The following is a 16,381-nucleotide window of genomic DNA, read 5'->3' on the forward strand; positions in this document are numbered from 1 at the left end:
GTAGAAATGCCAATCTCCAAAGTGTATTTGCAAAAACGCATAGTGGCAGGATCACGGGGTAGGGAATGGGTCTGGCTGGAAAGATCTCTATATGTGTATTTTTATCATCCATGTGTTGGATGAAGCGGAGAGCTGCCAGATAGCTTCTTTTCGACAGCTTGGAGTTACTGTTGGGAACAGATCCATGTATGGAAGCGAAAGCCGAAAGGCACAGATAAGCTGAGATCCAGCTATGCAAACCATGCTTAGAGACACTTAAAGGACAAGCATCCCAGGTCCGTCCTTTCTGGTAAATTTGGAGAAGCCATCACACCGGATCTTTTTTCACATCCAGCCCATGCAGACTGAGCAGCTAAGACTTGACAGAGGTAGGTGCAGGGCTTTTGTGATGAAACTTATCTAAAGGATTATTTGTGAATATTCCCTTCAGAACCCTGAAGATTCTTTAAGGGAAGATGCCAGATAAAATTTAAAAAAGAAAAAAAAAAAGGAAGATTTGGGTCAGGACTGTTGACTAAGAGGTATTTAACAGCTCTGCCTTCACAAGACAGTGCAGCTTGGCTATGCAGGGAAAGTGACAACACAGATTAGCTGCCAAATAAAATCCCTTTGTCCTGGGTCACTTACCATTTGGAATTTTGTGGATATGAGTCTTCCTCAACATTGCCAGCACCTTTTGGAATGGGCCACAGCTTCCCACAGGATTCTGATACTCCCTGCGCATTTTAGGGTGGGGTGGGTGGGATTTGTCATTTTCCTTGTTCCTTCTTCCTAAGCCAGCAAAAACTCACACGTGTGGTTAGTTCTTCCTTAGATATAGGAAGAGCTGCTCGCAAACGACTTTATTATTTTTGGCAGCTGAAGTCATGTTTGCAATGTTTCTCAGCAGCTCAGAGGTTGATTACATCCTGTTCAAAGATTCTTGGGTTGTTTTCACAAACATGGGGTCTTGTGCAAGTTGAAGTTGCTGAAACCAGCTGTAAACCCTGGATTTTCTGAGTACCTTTAGAAGTTTGTCTTTCTTTCTTTCTTTCTTTCTTTCTTTCTTTCTTTCTTTCTTTCTCTTTCTTTTTTTCTTTCTTTGTTGTGAATGACTAAAATTTTAGGAACTCGAGGAAAATTGTTCCCCCAAATTATTATCACTTTGCTATCAGTGACCAGTATAGAAATAGTAGATTCTGGCAAAATAGCCTAAGTTATATATCTCAAAAATCTGAGGTAAAGGGATGGGTATAAAGAACAGCATCAACAGCTATGTGACTATTCTCTATTTCCTAGAACCCTGGCTAACCCAGCTAAGTCATATCAATTTCACTTTGAGATGTTATTCCAGCTAATTCCCAAACTGTAGTTATTAAATAATGAAAACAGCTCCATTAAAATTGTGAACAAAGTTTTCGAACTTCTGCCAAACACAAAAGTCAGGGGGAAAAAAATTATAGGTCGTATCTATAAAATATGCGTATTTTCCCAAGATTGAATTAAAATAGTTCTTACACTAGATAATGGAATTTAGACTTAAGATTTACCTTGTTGAGAATAATAGGTGTATAATTCGAGTGCAATGTGAAGTCACTTTTCATTTAGTTTTCAATTTTATAATAGAGCTTAAGCTGGGGGGTGAGGAGGGAAAGAAATAGTAAATGTGATTGTCTTTCCCCATGACAAACATGATGTGGAAAATGATGAATAAAAAAGTGTAAGAAAAGAACAAAAGTAGTTTGTAATACTAACCAAGGAGATGTTTGCTGGATGAATGAGATACCTGGGAAAGGATTAATGGATATAGAGAAAATGGCTACTTATGTGGTGACTTCTTCCCAACCGTGAATGTTCCATTACACTGAAAAAGTGGCAGAAAAAGAGAAAATACAGCTTTGTTTCAACAATAATGCAGCATCATTATTAAAATTATTATTATACTAAAAGACAGATTTCACATCAAATTATTCTTTTATATATCTATTTACATTGGTACTGTGTTAAATTGATAGCACAGTTAAACTTACCCTTTCTACATTTCTAAAATAGACTATTTTACTTCACTGAAAAATACTAATATCCTGGATCTGAGAGAGAGAAAGAGAGAAGGAGAGAGAGAGGGAAATAAACTATGCCTTCTTTTTTTAAACTAACAGAGACAAGCTGTCATAACTTTAGCTAAAGTGGAACAGGCCTACAAAAGGATGGTTTTAAAATACTTAATTAAACACTACATACCAGCCGGCTTCCCAAAAGGAACAGCACAGCAGGAGTCTTTGCAATTTTCAATATGTAAAAGGTTCATATAAACGATGCCACTTGTATTTGTGAACAGATGTAATGCATACATGTCACCATGTACTGTTTTCTCATTTGCTGACTGCCAAGTCCATTTCAAGTGTGCAGCCTTCATGAGCAATGTCTGCTCTGTTTCTCTTTAGCAAGCAAATTTGAAAGGCAGAATGTAAGTAATAGAAAATGACTTACTGCTATTTTTATGTATCATATGTTAACATTTTTGGAAGAAAATTAATGGCAGTCAAGCCGCTTGCCCTCTTGACTTGTGACTTCTTAAGCACTCGGCAATGATGACTATACATGTACAAAATCCTGAGATCATGCTTAGTTAGAGAGGAGAATTGGAAGTGCTGGCAGTCTTATGTGAGAGCCAAATGGCTTTGATGCTCTATGTTATAGTCAGCTGAGGTATGAAGCTAATTCATGGTGGTTAACAGAGAAGTTGAAATTTGTCCAAATGGCATGGAGCACAATTTTGAAGTTTCTTTCTACTTAATGGGATCAAACTAGATTGTCTGTGCCCTGGTCTATTAGAATACAATGGTTAAGAGGAAAAAGAACTTTTCAGGGGCTTTAAAGGGAGACAATATTTCTGAATGTTAGGAGAGTTTATATGAAAGGAAGAATAGGGATTTCCTTTTCTGGCAGCATGAAAAATTTGGCCCATAGGAAAGGTCATTAAGTTTTAAAGAAAAGATACCATTGGGGGTTATTCTGTTAAAAAAAAAATACCCTTTCTCGGGTTATTTAAAACAATGACATTGAATTGTCCTAGACAGAACTTAAAAATGTTACAAAAGGAGCTGGGGTTGTGGCAGAGTGTTTGCCTTGCACATGTGAGGACCACATAAAAATAAATAAACAAAATAAAGATATTTTGTCCTTTTATAAATATATAATATATTATATATTTATAAAAGGCCTGGGACTAGGGGAATGTCCTAGGGAGGAATTTGAAGACCAAAAAGGCCATATGTTTCCCCAAGGTCAATCAAAATAAGTTGGAGGAGCCCCAGAATCCAGATCACCTGGTATTCTAATCAGAATTGATCCACCCAAGCAGAACCTCTTTCAAATTCTTAATCTTAAAGTTCCATACTTTCAAGTTTCACAACAAGGTATTACAAGAAAATTGCATATCAGAGAATTGTTGAAGGTATTTTTTATGGTATTATAAAATAGGGAAATGTAAACAATTTCAGATGGCATTTAGTGTTGTTGAGTGAAAAATGGCTTTTCATATCCTGTTGACTTCTCCTGAAATGAACCATGTATCTCAACTCTGTCTGCACATTAAAATCACTTAGGAGAGGTGATTACCAACTGCACCCCTGCTGAACTAGCTTATGGGGTCTAGACAATAGTAGTTTATTTTTTTAATCTACCTCATGAAATTCCAATGTGCAGTCAATATGAGACTCAGTTTCATTTCACAATAAAAAAAAATGGTAACCAGTTTATTTATGTTTAACAGGGAAAACTAAAAGACCCACAACTGAAGGTTACAAAAATAATAAATAAATATATAAGTATTTTTACTCAGAAATGTTATTTCTGATTACTGATGGTCATTAAATAAAGGTTATTTCTTTGCTCATAGGGGATTCCTATTTAAAAGTTTCCACATTTTTAAAGTTTTCCCTGTCAAGGAAATGGGTATCTGATAATCATTTATAGTCCTTGGCCTGAATCCTATGTGAATGCTAGCCACAATTATTAAAAAGTGTAAAATGTATGTATGTGATATTATGGCTGTTAATTATAGTTGCTAAATAAAATTTTATATTGATTAGCAAATCATCAAATAGCCATCCCCAAAGGACCTATTAGTTTTGGATAGCAACAGTTTTCTACAAAATGTAATGTTTCTCTTAAAAAAGAGATTTTTTTTTGCCTCATACCTTCTTAGTAAGTACCTAGGAATTTGGTAAGATAGTGTATGATTTTATGCAGAAGATATATTCATTTACTGCATATCAAAATATACGAATTAAAAACTAACACTAGACAAAATTCTAAGAGGGTATACACCGTCCAGAGCAGACTTCTTCTATTAAGTAGGAGATGAAGACTGAGTCAACACCCTGCAAAGAAGGTTCTGAAATAAATGCTAGTAGAGACTGCTCAAGTCAGTGAGTAGAGACCAGGGAAATGACCCATGTTGAAGGGATTAAGTGGAGAAATGCAAATAAAGAGTTTAGTATAATAACCAATTAATGATGACATCATCCTTGTAATCAATATTAAAGTCAAATGAGTTTCTATCAAAAAGAAAAAAATTCCTTAACACAAAACATCTTCAATTACTTTCTGGAAAAAAAGTGTGTTTTAAGTAAATGAGATAGAAGAATCTATTGAATATTTATCCAGCATCTATGTATAAGATGCCAATTAATAATGATAATGGACAATAATAATTGTAACTTCAGTCTCTTAGTGTGTTTAACCCTTGCCCTCTAAGAAACAAGACACAGTCATATAATAAATCACATTATGAACTATTACCAATTGCAAGCTGTTATTGAATTAAATGTAAAAAACATAATTTTAATAAATTATTTCTAATCTTCATGTGGCCATATGAAATATAAAGAAATATTCATTTCTTTAGCCATATGCATAAAATGTATTCTGTGAAACAAAATGACTTTTGTTGTTCTTAAGCTAAAATCCTAAGATTCATCAACTAAGCTATTTACTGCCATGCTGTTCAAAAAACTATGTCCTTACCAAAAAAAATTCTCCTGTTACATGTTGAGCTCTTTCTGTTTTCTAAGTGTACTTCTAAGCAAGCAATGTGTATTAATTTATTAATGCTGGCAATTATCTTGTGAGATAATTACCCATTTTACTGATGGAGACACTGATACACAGAAAGGTTAAATAATATGCCAAGATCACAGGGTTAGTAAGCAGAGAAGGCTGAATTTGAAGCCTGTGCTTAGCCTCTGTGTTACACCATCCAACAAGTATTTCCTGACATTTTAGAAATGGGAACAAATAACAAAATTCATGTGTGAAAAGTTCAGTATGGTGCTAGAAAGAAGTACAAACAAAACAATGTTATTCGTTCAGATTACTCTTCATTTAGTTGTATATGTTTAACGAATAAACAAACCATTTTAAATACCAACTAAATAATAGCATTAACTTCTCTTTAAAAATAAATATTTCTAAATTGTTGAGTAGTTACCATTGTTGAGTAGTGACTTTCTTCAGAAAGAGAGGTTAAATTATTATTTTGTGACTATATTCCATCCTTACCCCTCTATCATATTACTTATCTTTCAATAAATATGTATTGAAATTTTTAACACCCTTTTCACCACTCTTCAAGGTTGCATAGCAAAGAGGATTTGGATAAAAATGAGAAATGAGATAAGAATCATTTAAATGAAACTATTGTATTCAAAAACTCATCCCACATACATGTTAAATCCCATTTAAATTCCAATTCATAAATCTAAAATGAAGAACAAGAGACCCACTTGGCATTCAACCTACACTTAGATTATGCTTATAGACATAGGACCTTTGGGAATCTAATGTACAATTTTCTCCAATATTGTGCCGTGCATTTAGTTTCATGAAAATTATAATGAAATATATTTAAACTAAGGCAGTGCAAATTATAGAGAATTTGGTCACCTCATTTTGCAAGAATATAATGAATGCTTTCCTCTTTTCTATTATTTTTATCATGCATGTTCAGAGCAATAAAAGTCAAACTCACCTTCTAACACTCTATTTTTACTTCACCACACATTCAAGATCACTTATTATATTGTTTCCCCAGAGATAATTTTGCTACCATTGATTTAAATATTCTTTTGCCTTACAAAGTTAAATAGCTACTGCAAAACAGCCAGGCGAAAGGAAAAGCAAATAATAAGATTAAAGATTTCAACAACAACAACAACAAAAAAAAATGGAGTTCTTTGAGGTCTCATATACCTATTGACCTTGACAAGCTTTATATTTAAATATTATCAGCAAACAACAGCTGATATTTCAACAGCCAAATAAATAGTAAACTACTGTAGTAATTTATATCGCATACCTTCCTGAGCAATACAAAACATTGAAAAATAAAAACAAAGTATATGAAAGATACACCCAAAGTTGCATTATTAAAAAAACCTAAATTTTAGCAACTTTTACATACTTAAATTCAATATATATGTCTCAGAGCCAAGGTAAAATCCCATGCTCTTTTGGGGAACACAGACTAAGTGAATAACGCAATGAATATTTGTTCCAAAGCTCTTTTGTCCCCTGTCAATAAACCTTTTGAGTACAGCTAAAATAACATACAACTAAATCACTTGATAGAATTATCTATTTTCCAAGGAATATACACTAAATATTCATTACATAGTAGGAAACAGATCTCCAAACTACATTTCCCCAAATATGGTCTGAGAACAAGTTTTTCATCTATAAGTTTGGTAAAATAAAGGATCTCAGGATCAAGAAAATATTGCATAGAAGTACTCTCCATCTCAGATATGTGGAAGGCATGCTTACATATTACTAACTGTAAGAAATTCTGCAGAAAAGTAATCTGAGTATGACCTTGAAATGTTAAACAATGATTTAGAGTCCAGTCAAGGGGCAGCTGAAACACTGTGCTCCCTAATCTCATAGCACCCATGTCAGATATCAATCATGTCATCTTCATTGATGAGCCCAGATGAGACACAAAATCACTGTCAGTAAAGTGTTGCTGGTACCCAGCACCAATTGATGAGAGTTAACACATATGATGAACTGTAGTTGCCATTCAATAGTGGCAAGATCTTCTGAAAAGGGCTAACTTGAAATTAATCCTCTCTCTCAAATAAATAATAATTTGACACAGATTTGTGGTTTGAACATGTAGGACAGGCTATTTAATGACTATATATGTGAAATGAATAGAAAATGCATAGTTTATAGAATGTCTATTAAGCTCCATTGACATCTTTAACACCAATATTTCATATATATCCATAGGTGTTCTAATAGAATAGAAAATTTTTTTGAATATTATTTTTGTTGTTTTGTGGGAGATGATAACTGTACAAACCAAGTAGATTGAGATTACTGTAGAAGATAAGTGTATGTATTTGTAGGTATGCATGGGTATGCTTTTTATTGTGTTCTCAGGGCACTAACTCTGCCAGTGTGTCACAACAATATATTGTGCAAAACCCCCACTGTACCAAACGATACTGAGTACCTGAAGCTATACTGAGTACTAGGAGACAGTCCTAAACAATAGAATCACATAAATAGACTGTTGCAAGTTAGTTTGAAGAAAACTATGAGAAAGAATAAATAACACAGGCCTGTGGAGATGTGGGTAGAGGCAGAAGAATATGCAAAATTTGGAGGAAAGAGAAAGTCTCTGAATTACACGTGGAAAACTCTAAATTGCTGGGATTAAAGGAGCACACCACTGTGCCTGGCTCTATTAGTGTTCTGAGTTGCTCAAGCTTTACATGTGAGACAGTCATGGAAGCAATAATAAGAACGTCTCCCATATCTTGTTAAGAATTTGGAGATTTGGTCCCAAGTCAGTGATAGGGGAATAAGGGTGGTGAAGGAGAACCATGGAAGTGTTCTAACTATGAGAATAGGCAGACTTGTGGCATCCCCCTTAATCTTGCATATCAACTACCATTTTCTGACCCCAAATAAATAATAAATGCTGATGAAAAACTGAGTGAGTAAATGAATATTTTCACTCACTCTAGGTAATGCATTTATTACCTGGAGTGCATTTATCACCTAGCTGAAAGTCCTCACTCTAACAAATCTCCATACTTATACTAAAAGAACAGAGAAAACAATATTAAAATGTTATTTTTTCTCATAGTAAGAAACAATAAGATAAAGTATATATTATGTTTAGTTCCTATCACATAGTGATTGTTCAATAAATATTAGGTCTTATTCATTCAGCAAGCATTTATTAAACATCTTCTAAATTCTGAATATTGCCTTTTGGTATATAAAATGATGGCTAAGATATAGCCTTAGGACATACCATCAAGTAATTATTAATAAAATTCCAGGTTGTACAGTTTTCAAAGACAATTGCAGAGGTTGATAACTGAATAGCAGCACAGAGACTAGGAGGGAAGTGGTCAGGCTACAGCGGTTTTGCCCTGCAGTGGGTCAGATGAAGGGATGGAACACTGGAGAGACAAACCATATAGAATTTTTCTAGAAAAAGTTTTTAAATGACTATAAATTCAATAGAATATTGATTTCCAGGATTTTATTTATTTTATTTGCTTTTCTATATTCATTTTCCTAGAATGGACTAAATAAAACAAATCACAGTCTTATTGGGGTATAGGCATGGATGATGTTTCAGTCAGCTTTTTTGCTGCTGTGACCAAAAGACCGGACAAGAACATTTTTAAGGATGGAAAATTTATTTGGGGGCTCATGATTTCAGAGGTCTCAGACCAAAGACAGCTTGACGGCTTGGGATGGGACAGAACACCATGGCAGAAGGGTGTAGTGGAGGAAGGCAGCTTAGAACATGATCCGGCCCACACGGGAGGAATAGATGAACTCTAGATAGGGCAGAGGAGGAGTGGGAGGGAAGGGAGGGGCAGGGGGTTAGAAATAATGGTGGAATGTGATGGTCATCATTATCCAAAGTACATGGATGAAGACATGAATTGGCATGAACATACTTTATATACAAACAGAGATATGAAAAATTGTGTTCTATATGTATAACAAGAATTGTGATGCATTCTGCTGTCATGTATTTAAAAAATAAAAGCAATTTTTAAAAAAGAACATAATCAGCTCCATTCAGCAAGGACAAAATATATATCCCAAAGGCATATATTGATTCCCTAGTTGATTCCCTAGTCACACCTCCAGTCACACCCTACCTGCCTGCAGTTACCACCAAGTTTTTCTATCAGGAGACCAATTCAGTGATTATGTTAAACTTCTTATAATCTAATCTTTCAACTCTAAACTTTCTTGCATTGTCTCAGACATGAGTTTTTGTGGGGACACCATATATCTAATGATAACAGATGGAAAGGAGAGACTTTATTTTGAAAATGATATTAGGGCAATATTTAGAGACGACCAAGATAATTTTGATGCTTTATAGAAAGATCTTGAACAGTAAATAAAAGAGGAAAAATAGAAAAATTTTCTTTGTTTCGGTGGACATAGCACTGTTTGAAACCCACCCTTGCATCTGCATGGGGTGGGGAGATGATGTACTCTTTTTTTTTAGATTTTTAAAATTTGTTTTAATTAGTTATACATGACAGTATAATGCAGTTTGATTCATCATCACATATAAAGAAGTATAATTTTTCATTCTTCGGGTTGTACATGATGTAGAATCCCACCGGTGATATAGTTATATATGTACATAGGGTAATAATTTTGATTCATTCAACTGTCTTTCCTACCCTTATACCTCCTTCCCTCCCTTCACTCCCCTCTACCTAAAGTAACTCTATTCTTCCCTAGCCCCCCACCATTGTGAATTAGCAATTGCATATTAGAGAAAACATTTGGCCTTTGGTGTTTTGGGATTGGCTTATTTCACTTAATATAATATTCTGCAGCTCCATCCATTTACCAGAAAATGCCATAATTTCATTCTTCTTTAAGGCTGAGTAATGTTCTATCATATATGATATATATATATAAATTATGTATATATCACTTTTTTATCCATTCTTCTGTTGAAGGGCATCTAGGTTGATTCCCTAGTTTAGTTATTATGAGTTGAGCTACTATAAACATTGATGTGGCTACATCGCTGTAATATGCTGATTTTAAGTCCTTTGGATATAAACCGAGGAGTGGGAGAGCTGGGTCAACTGGTGGTTCCATTTCAAATTTTCCAAGGACTCTCCATAGTGCTTTCCATATTGGTTGCATCGCAGTCCCACCAGCAATACATGAGTGTAACTTTTTCCCCTCATCCTCACCAACATTTATTGTTGTTTGTATTCTTGATAATTGCCATAAGATTATGTACTCTTATTGCTAAGCTTTGGTCAGGTCTTACCTTGGTAGTAGATGAGAAGGGGCTAGGATTTGAGATCTTTACTATGTGGGGAATTAGAACTATCAAAAGAACAAGATAATTCATAAGCCAAAATAGATGTGACCACCCCCTGAAGCACTTAAAACATTTGTTTTTCTTGGTATATTTTCCTATCTGACTAGGAAGCTGTACTGGGTGATTTCTAGAAAGTGCTTTGCTTCTAAGTGTCTGATTCAATTATAGCTCCATTTCCCAAAGTGAAGTAGGTAGACTGTATCCATATTTGTCTAAAGACTACACACACATCAAAAGAGAATTCTTGCCAATCAAAGTATCTAGAACTGAGGGAGATACCAAATGAAAATTGGCAACTTCCTTAAAAATGTCAGTACTCTGAAGTCAGCAAGTGTGTGTGATTATTTTAAACTATTTTGCTAATTTATGCAGAAATGTTATATTAAGAGAATACATACATCACAAAGAATCAGAACTCTAATGTGTGTGGGGTGTGAGAGATACAACTCAATATCCAAGCCAAATACAAAGTAAAGCAGAATAAGGAGGGAGATACAGAAGGATAGTAGAAGGAAATCACATTAGAGGGTGGTTAAAAGAAATAAATTTGAGCAGAAAATGAACTGAAGAAAGGAAATGAGTCATGCGAATAATTGAAAAGGTGGTTCCCAGACACGGGGCTAAAACAGCAAAAGTAAAGGCCTTGAGGTAGGGGCACTCTGTATGATTCTAGAACTGTCAGGAGCCCAGCGTGGCTGGACCAAAAGCAGAACAATGTTAAAAATATTGCATCAGAGATGTAGCCAGAGGCTAATCCATTAGGTCTTTGAGGCCCTTAGATTTATGAGACTCCATCTGGGACTTCTTTCTGAGGGTGCTGGGAAACCATTGGAGGATTTTCTGTGAAGAAACAAAACGATCTAATTTACATTTTAAAAAATTCTTTCTGGCTTGAGTAGGCAGGGTAGACTGAAGGGAGGCAAACACCCCGCACTCCAGCCAAAAAAAAGAAGCAGGGGATAAATACCTTACGGGTTGAGTATCTATATAATTGTTCGTCAGAACAAGGATATTTTTGAGAGTGAAAGAGGAGTTGTTAATAATTGCAATGGATCAACATCAGTGAACTAGGAATGTCCCCAGCAAGCTGGGACATAGGTTTGCACTAATTAAAGGGCAGTTTTCAAGAACAAATGAGTCCTGAGTAGTTGTTCAAAGAAAGGCAGCTAATATTAATAATTTCAAATTCTTTCACATACTAGATTTATAAAATATTAATGGGTAATAGGCTAAAAATAATTTTATGAAAGAATAAACCAGAGATGGCTCAGGTAAACTGATTCTTTATTGAATGAATTTGGGGCAATTTTACTGAACTAATCTGCCTTGGGAATATCTTCACACTGATTTAGTCATTCAGTGTCTCTCAAAGTCATTTTTTCACAGATTTTATTTTTTTTCAAAGCACTAATTAGTATCTTATGACTCCAGCCTTTCTTAGAACTCAGTATGAGAAAGCTATGCTCCGGGGAGAGAGTAGAAGGGGTGAATCTACTCTTATAAATAAATCTAAATTTTAGTTAGATTGCTAGGTAGATGTGTCAGCAGTGTGAGAAACTCCAAAACACAATTTTTTAAAAATTTTGACTGACAAATAAAGATTGTATATTGCTGTATTATTCAAAGTGTACAATGTGATCACGTGTGACATATGTATGTATATATATAAATTCAATTTAGAAACAATGGCACCCTGATTCAGCAGCTAGCAAAATCTCCATGATGCCCTTGGTCTTTATCTTTTTCCATTTCCATGAAAATCCAATATTCACTTTATGCTTATAGTATTATGGACTTTTAATGCCTGGAAATTCTCAAAGACTTCTTTGTACCCTGTCAATCTCCCCTTGCAACGACTAGGAATCAGAGTCAAAGACAGTGGGCAAAGAACAAAACTTATTCTGAATCAGCCATTGACATGAAGCCAGTACCCTATACAGAAAAGTAAAGTATGAAGGTAAGAAGATAAGCTCAGAAAGGAAAAATGTAGTCAGTTTGGTCACATAAAAAACTGGGGATTATCATAGGTCCTGGGATGGAAGATGTTGCCTGTAGCTGGCTTCATCCCAAATTTTCATGGGACTTGTCTGGGTGAACCTGCCACCAGGACACTTTGAGAATGTGTTACCAGCTTGCAATCACCAGTTCACAAATGACCTATAAGCTTTTTGAAGCTGCTTAAAGAGTACTCCTCTGAATCTCTTCATTCTGTCTAATATTTCTTTGGGGAGTGGAACTGTGGTGGGTATTGTACTCTCCTGTAACTACTACAAACAATGGAAACTGGCACTTAAAGCAATTCCTCTATACCAGTATTTTTTAACATATATTAACTCATTAAATCCTGACAATAACCATATGAGCTAAATCCTATTGTCCCATATTCAGATGAGGAAAATTAGGAAGCTACTAAGTAAATCTGTCCAAGATCACTCAGTTAGTAGTAAAACTGGAGAAGTCTGGCTCTAGAGTCAAAGCTATCATCCACTCCACTATGGGCAAATGCATTATGGAGATACCCGAGGAAGGTGGCTTTTTTCTATGGTATTGTAGGTTCTAGTCCTTAGGATTCCTATTCCACCTGGCATTCCCTGAAGTCTCTGAATACAAGGAGTCTTATGTTTACCTCAAACTTTCTCAATGGCCCCGGTTGCTCTTTTTATCAAGTGTATGTGAATTTCTGCTTATAAGTAGTGTCTGAAAATTCTTATTTAAATGTGTCCCTAGTTTCTATTTTATGATTTAATTAGTTTGTGCATTGAGAAAATTGACAGGAACAACTAAGCCAAGAAGTACTTGAGAGCTCCAAGTGCAGGATCTTGAGAGCCACCTCTATTTAATTTCTTCTATTTTTGTTTTTGGCTTTTTGTATCTTAAATGCCATTCAGCCTGTTTTCATCCTTCAGCTTTGAATCTATTGCAAAAGTAGTGAAAATGCTTTTCATATCTTCATCTAAAACTCTGCTATAGTATTTGAACAAAGCCACAGTCAGAGCCTTGCTGCATAGGATTCACAATCCATCCAGTGTCAGCAATCCTTGAGCACATGGTTGGTGTTTCATCTGATTGCATTATCATTCAGTCTGCATGTCTCCATTTGGTCCAAAGTACCTATGTGTAATTATGTCAAATATCCTTGTGAAAGTCAGGAGTCATTTGCCAACAACATTTCTCTGTGCAACTGATTTTTAATTCCTAAAATTTATAAAGTTAGGCTGACTTGATTTTGAACATTAAAATTATATTTATTTATTATATTTATTTTCATCCTTTAAAAAAATTTTATCAACACCTAATGATTGTACAGACTTATGGGGTACAATGTAATAGTTCAAGTTATGTACACAACGTGTAGTGGCCAGATGAGGGTGATTAACAAAGTGATGACCTGAAATATTTATCTTTTCTTTGTGTTAAAATATTAAAATTCCTCTCTACTAGCTACTTTATCTCAATCTTATGATTCCTATTGCAATTTCCAAAGTTCCTTGTAGATAGCTCTTGGTTCAAGGTTCTGTTTTAAAATATTCTATACATTTGGGTTGCACCTTACTTGTGCAAAGCATCAGAACAAATTTAAAACAAAATTTTTTGCCTTTACTTTTTATCTTACACTCCAATTTCCTCTTGTTTGTTACCCATACTCCAACCCATATACGCAGCTATCTAACTCATTTCTGCAAACCCAAAGACTCAAGTTCAACATTTTCAAAATTAAACTCATCATCTTTGCTATCCATTTAATTGACATTTCTGGTTTATATAATTCATTGACCAACTTAGTGTCTTTTCCTTGGCTTCATGTATCCATACGACATCAAATCAGTCCCAAATTGTATAGTTCATATCTCCTGACTTTCTGTCATATCCATTACCATCTGTCTTTTATAGAAATACAATAACATGCTAAGAGAAATCTGCATCCAGCCTGTCCACTCCCAACTATTCTCCGCATTGTTGTCAAAGTGATCTGGTTATATAACACTATTTTGATCAGGCACTCCCTTACATAAAGTCTTTCTATGAATTCCTACAACTCTCAAGATAAAATCAAAATCATTAGTTTGGTATCGTAGACCCTTGAAATTTTAGTCCTGTCAAGCATTGTGAATTGTCAATTGTAGCTCTAAGTATATTTCTCAGTGACACTCCATAAATATTTTTTTGTTCCAGCTATACCATACTACTTGTGGTTTGCTGTACCAGTGAGAGTGGCTCAGATATCCTTTCTCTCACATGTTCAATATCTTCTTTCTGCTCTTTTACTCCCTTTTAACCTGCTGTGCTTTATGATTCCATATAACAACTGTCCCCTCTCTTGTTCCATGCTTTCCATTATCCAATTCTGATTGACATTATCCCTTGATGCCCCCACTGCACTGAGGGTATCTCTGTAATTGTAATATCAACATACATTTTTCTGCCTTTCACTCAGACTCTAAGCTCTTTAGGGGCATATACTTATCTCACACATCTTTGTATATGTAGGATTTGTCAGTGGCTGGCATATAGTGGATATGGTTGATAAATGTTTATATAATAAAAAAGCTAATGAGTAAAAGCAATTGTCATTACATGAGAAACTCAAGGAAAATATTCTAAGGAGTTATGTTTTTCTTTTGTCTTTCACATGCCCCAAACAGATAACCTGTCCCTTCCTGATTTAGCTCCATGCTGATAAGCTAATTTTAAGATTTTTTTTTTGTTTTGTACATTCTAAGGTTCACCTGATTAAATTACAAACATATTTTTTGTAATATTGTTCATTTATACTTTAAAGTAGGAGTAGGCTTTGATGACTTATCAACTAAAAATATATATCTTATTTATTGTAAGGCTATCCAAAATTACCAATCTCAAACCTACCAGTTTCATTAGTTTCAAAGTGAAGGGACTTACACAGAAGAAAGAATAATTGAAATATTTCTCTTTTAAATGAATATCCTCTTTTAAATGATTTTGTTTTCCAATATTCACATATATTCTGAGAATAAATTTATTTAAAAGTCAAGCATTGGTTTATCTGGTTATTAAGGGCAAAAACAATGCATAGTGGTTGTAAACATCCACTAACATTCATAGCAACATTATTCAGATCTTGACCCAACTCTTTTGAAGTATTTGCCATACAGTAGTATGACTTTCTTCAGATATTTTGAAATCCTTTTGGGTAACACTTTCACAAATAAATCTTAATGAGACAACATCAGACTTCGCTAGACTACTGCACCCATTTGGATCTGGAAATTTGTCTCAGTTTTTCACTGTGCATGAACAGACATACTAACTAAACTCAAATTTATCTGTTTATTTTGAGCTGTGTGGACCTCTCAAAGGTACTAGAACCATATGCTCAGAAAGCATCTGAAGTTTCACTTTGGTTTTGTATTCTCCTGGGTTTTAGAGTCAAAGTCTTTTCTGACAGTGAGGAGACAATGATAATGAATGAGAGGTGGGTACCCCACAACTGCTAAGAGTCTTTTCCCAAGAGTCCTTCAAATGTAGCTAGCCCCTGAATAGCTCTGCTTTATTTAACTAAGTTAAGACACCATTGCTTGGAAGCCAAGTAATCTCTGGAATCTAACAACTGAATCATTGACAGTCTTTTAATAATAAAGGATAACCCTGTCAATAAAGAAGAGTAATGGTATTAGGTTCAATGTCTGGAGAATAAAAGGTAACTACCACTCAAAACTCAAGTTATGGCTACAAATTCCAATTCTGCCACACATCAAAAAGCAAATACTGATCTTCTCCAGATCTCTTCTTTCTCTATGGGATGAGGGGTTTGGACTTCATAATCACCAGGATGCCTTCTTGTTATATAAAGTTCACAGTCAAAAATTGTGTAAGAAGGTAGTTGACTTTGTAGAAGCTTCTCATTGTACATGTTGATTTTTAACTCAATAACAGATACATCTGTGACTTTCTCCTACACCCACTTTTTGTTCCTGATATTGCTTGTCATTTTTGCATAAATTTTCCTACTCATTATCATCT

The 16,381-nt window shown here is 34.7% G+C and overlaps 1 protein-coding gene across 10 annotated transcripts in view; it reads left to right on the forward strand.

Moving 5' to 3' along the window:
• Positions 1–214: 214 nt before the first annotated feature.
• Slc8a1 (solute carrier family 8 member A1) overlaps positions 215–16,381 on the forward strand; it is a 370,999-nt gene continuing 354,832 nt past the window's right edge. For 3 of the 10 annotated variants that reach the window (XM_058573586.1, XM_058573598.1, XM_058573602.1), the window contains exon 1: positions 221–368. In XM_058573586.1, the coding sequence (XP_058429569.1) occupies positions 338–368 (31 nt within the window). In that variant the 5' untranslated portion in view covers positions 221–337. Of the gene's footprint in view, positions 369–16,381 lie in introns of all 10 variants that reach the window. The other 7 variants (XM_046425323.2, XM_046425326.2, XM_046425316.2 and 4 more) reach the window with 5 other exon arrangements.

The sequence above is a fragment of the Marmota monax genome, unplaced genomic scaffold (assembly GCF_021218885.2).
Source record: "Marmota monax isolate L192 unplaced genomic scaffold, Marmota_monax_Labrador192_F-V1.1 WCK01_AAM20220418_F8-fsc00015, whole genome shotgun sequence".
Taxonomy (NCBI): Eukaryota; Metazoa; Chordata; class Mammalia; order Rodentia; family Sciuridae; genus Marmota; species Marmota monax.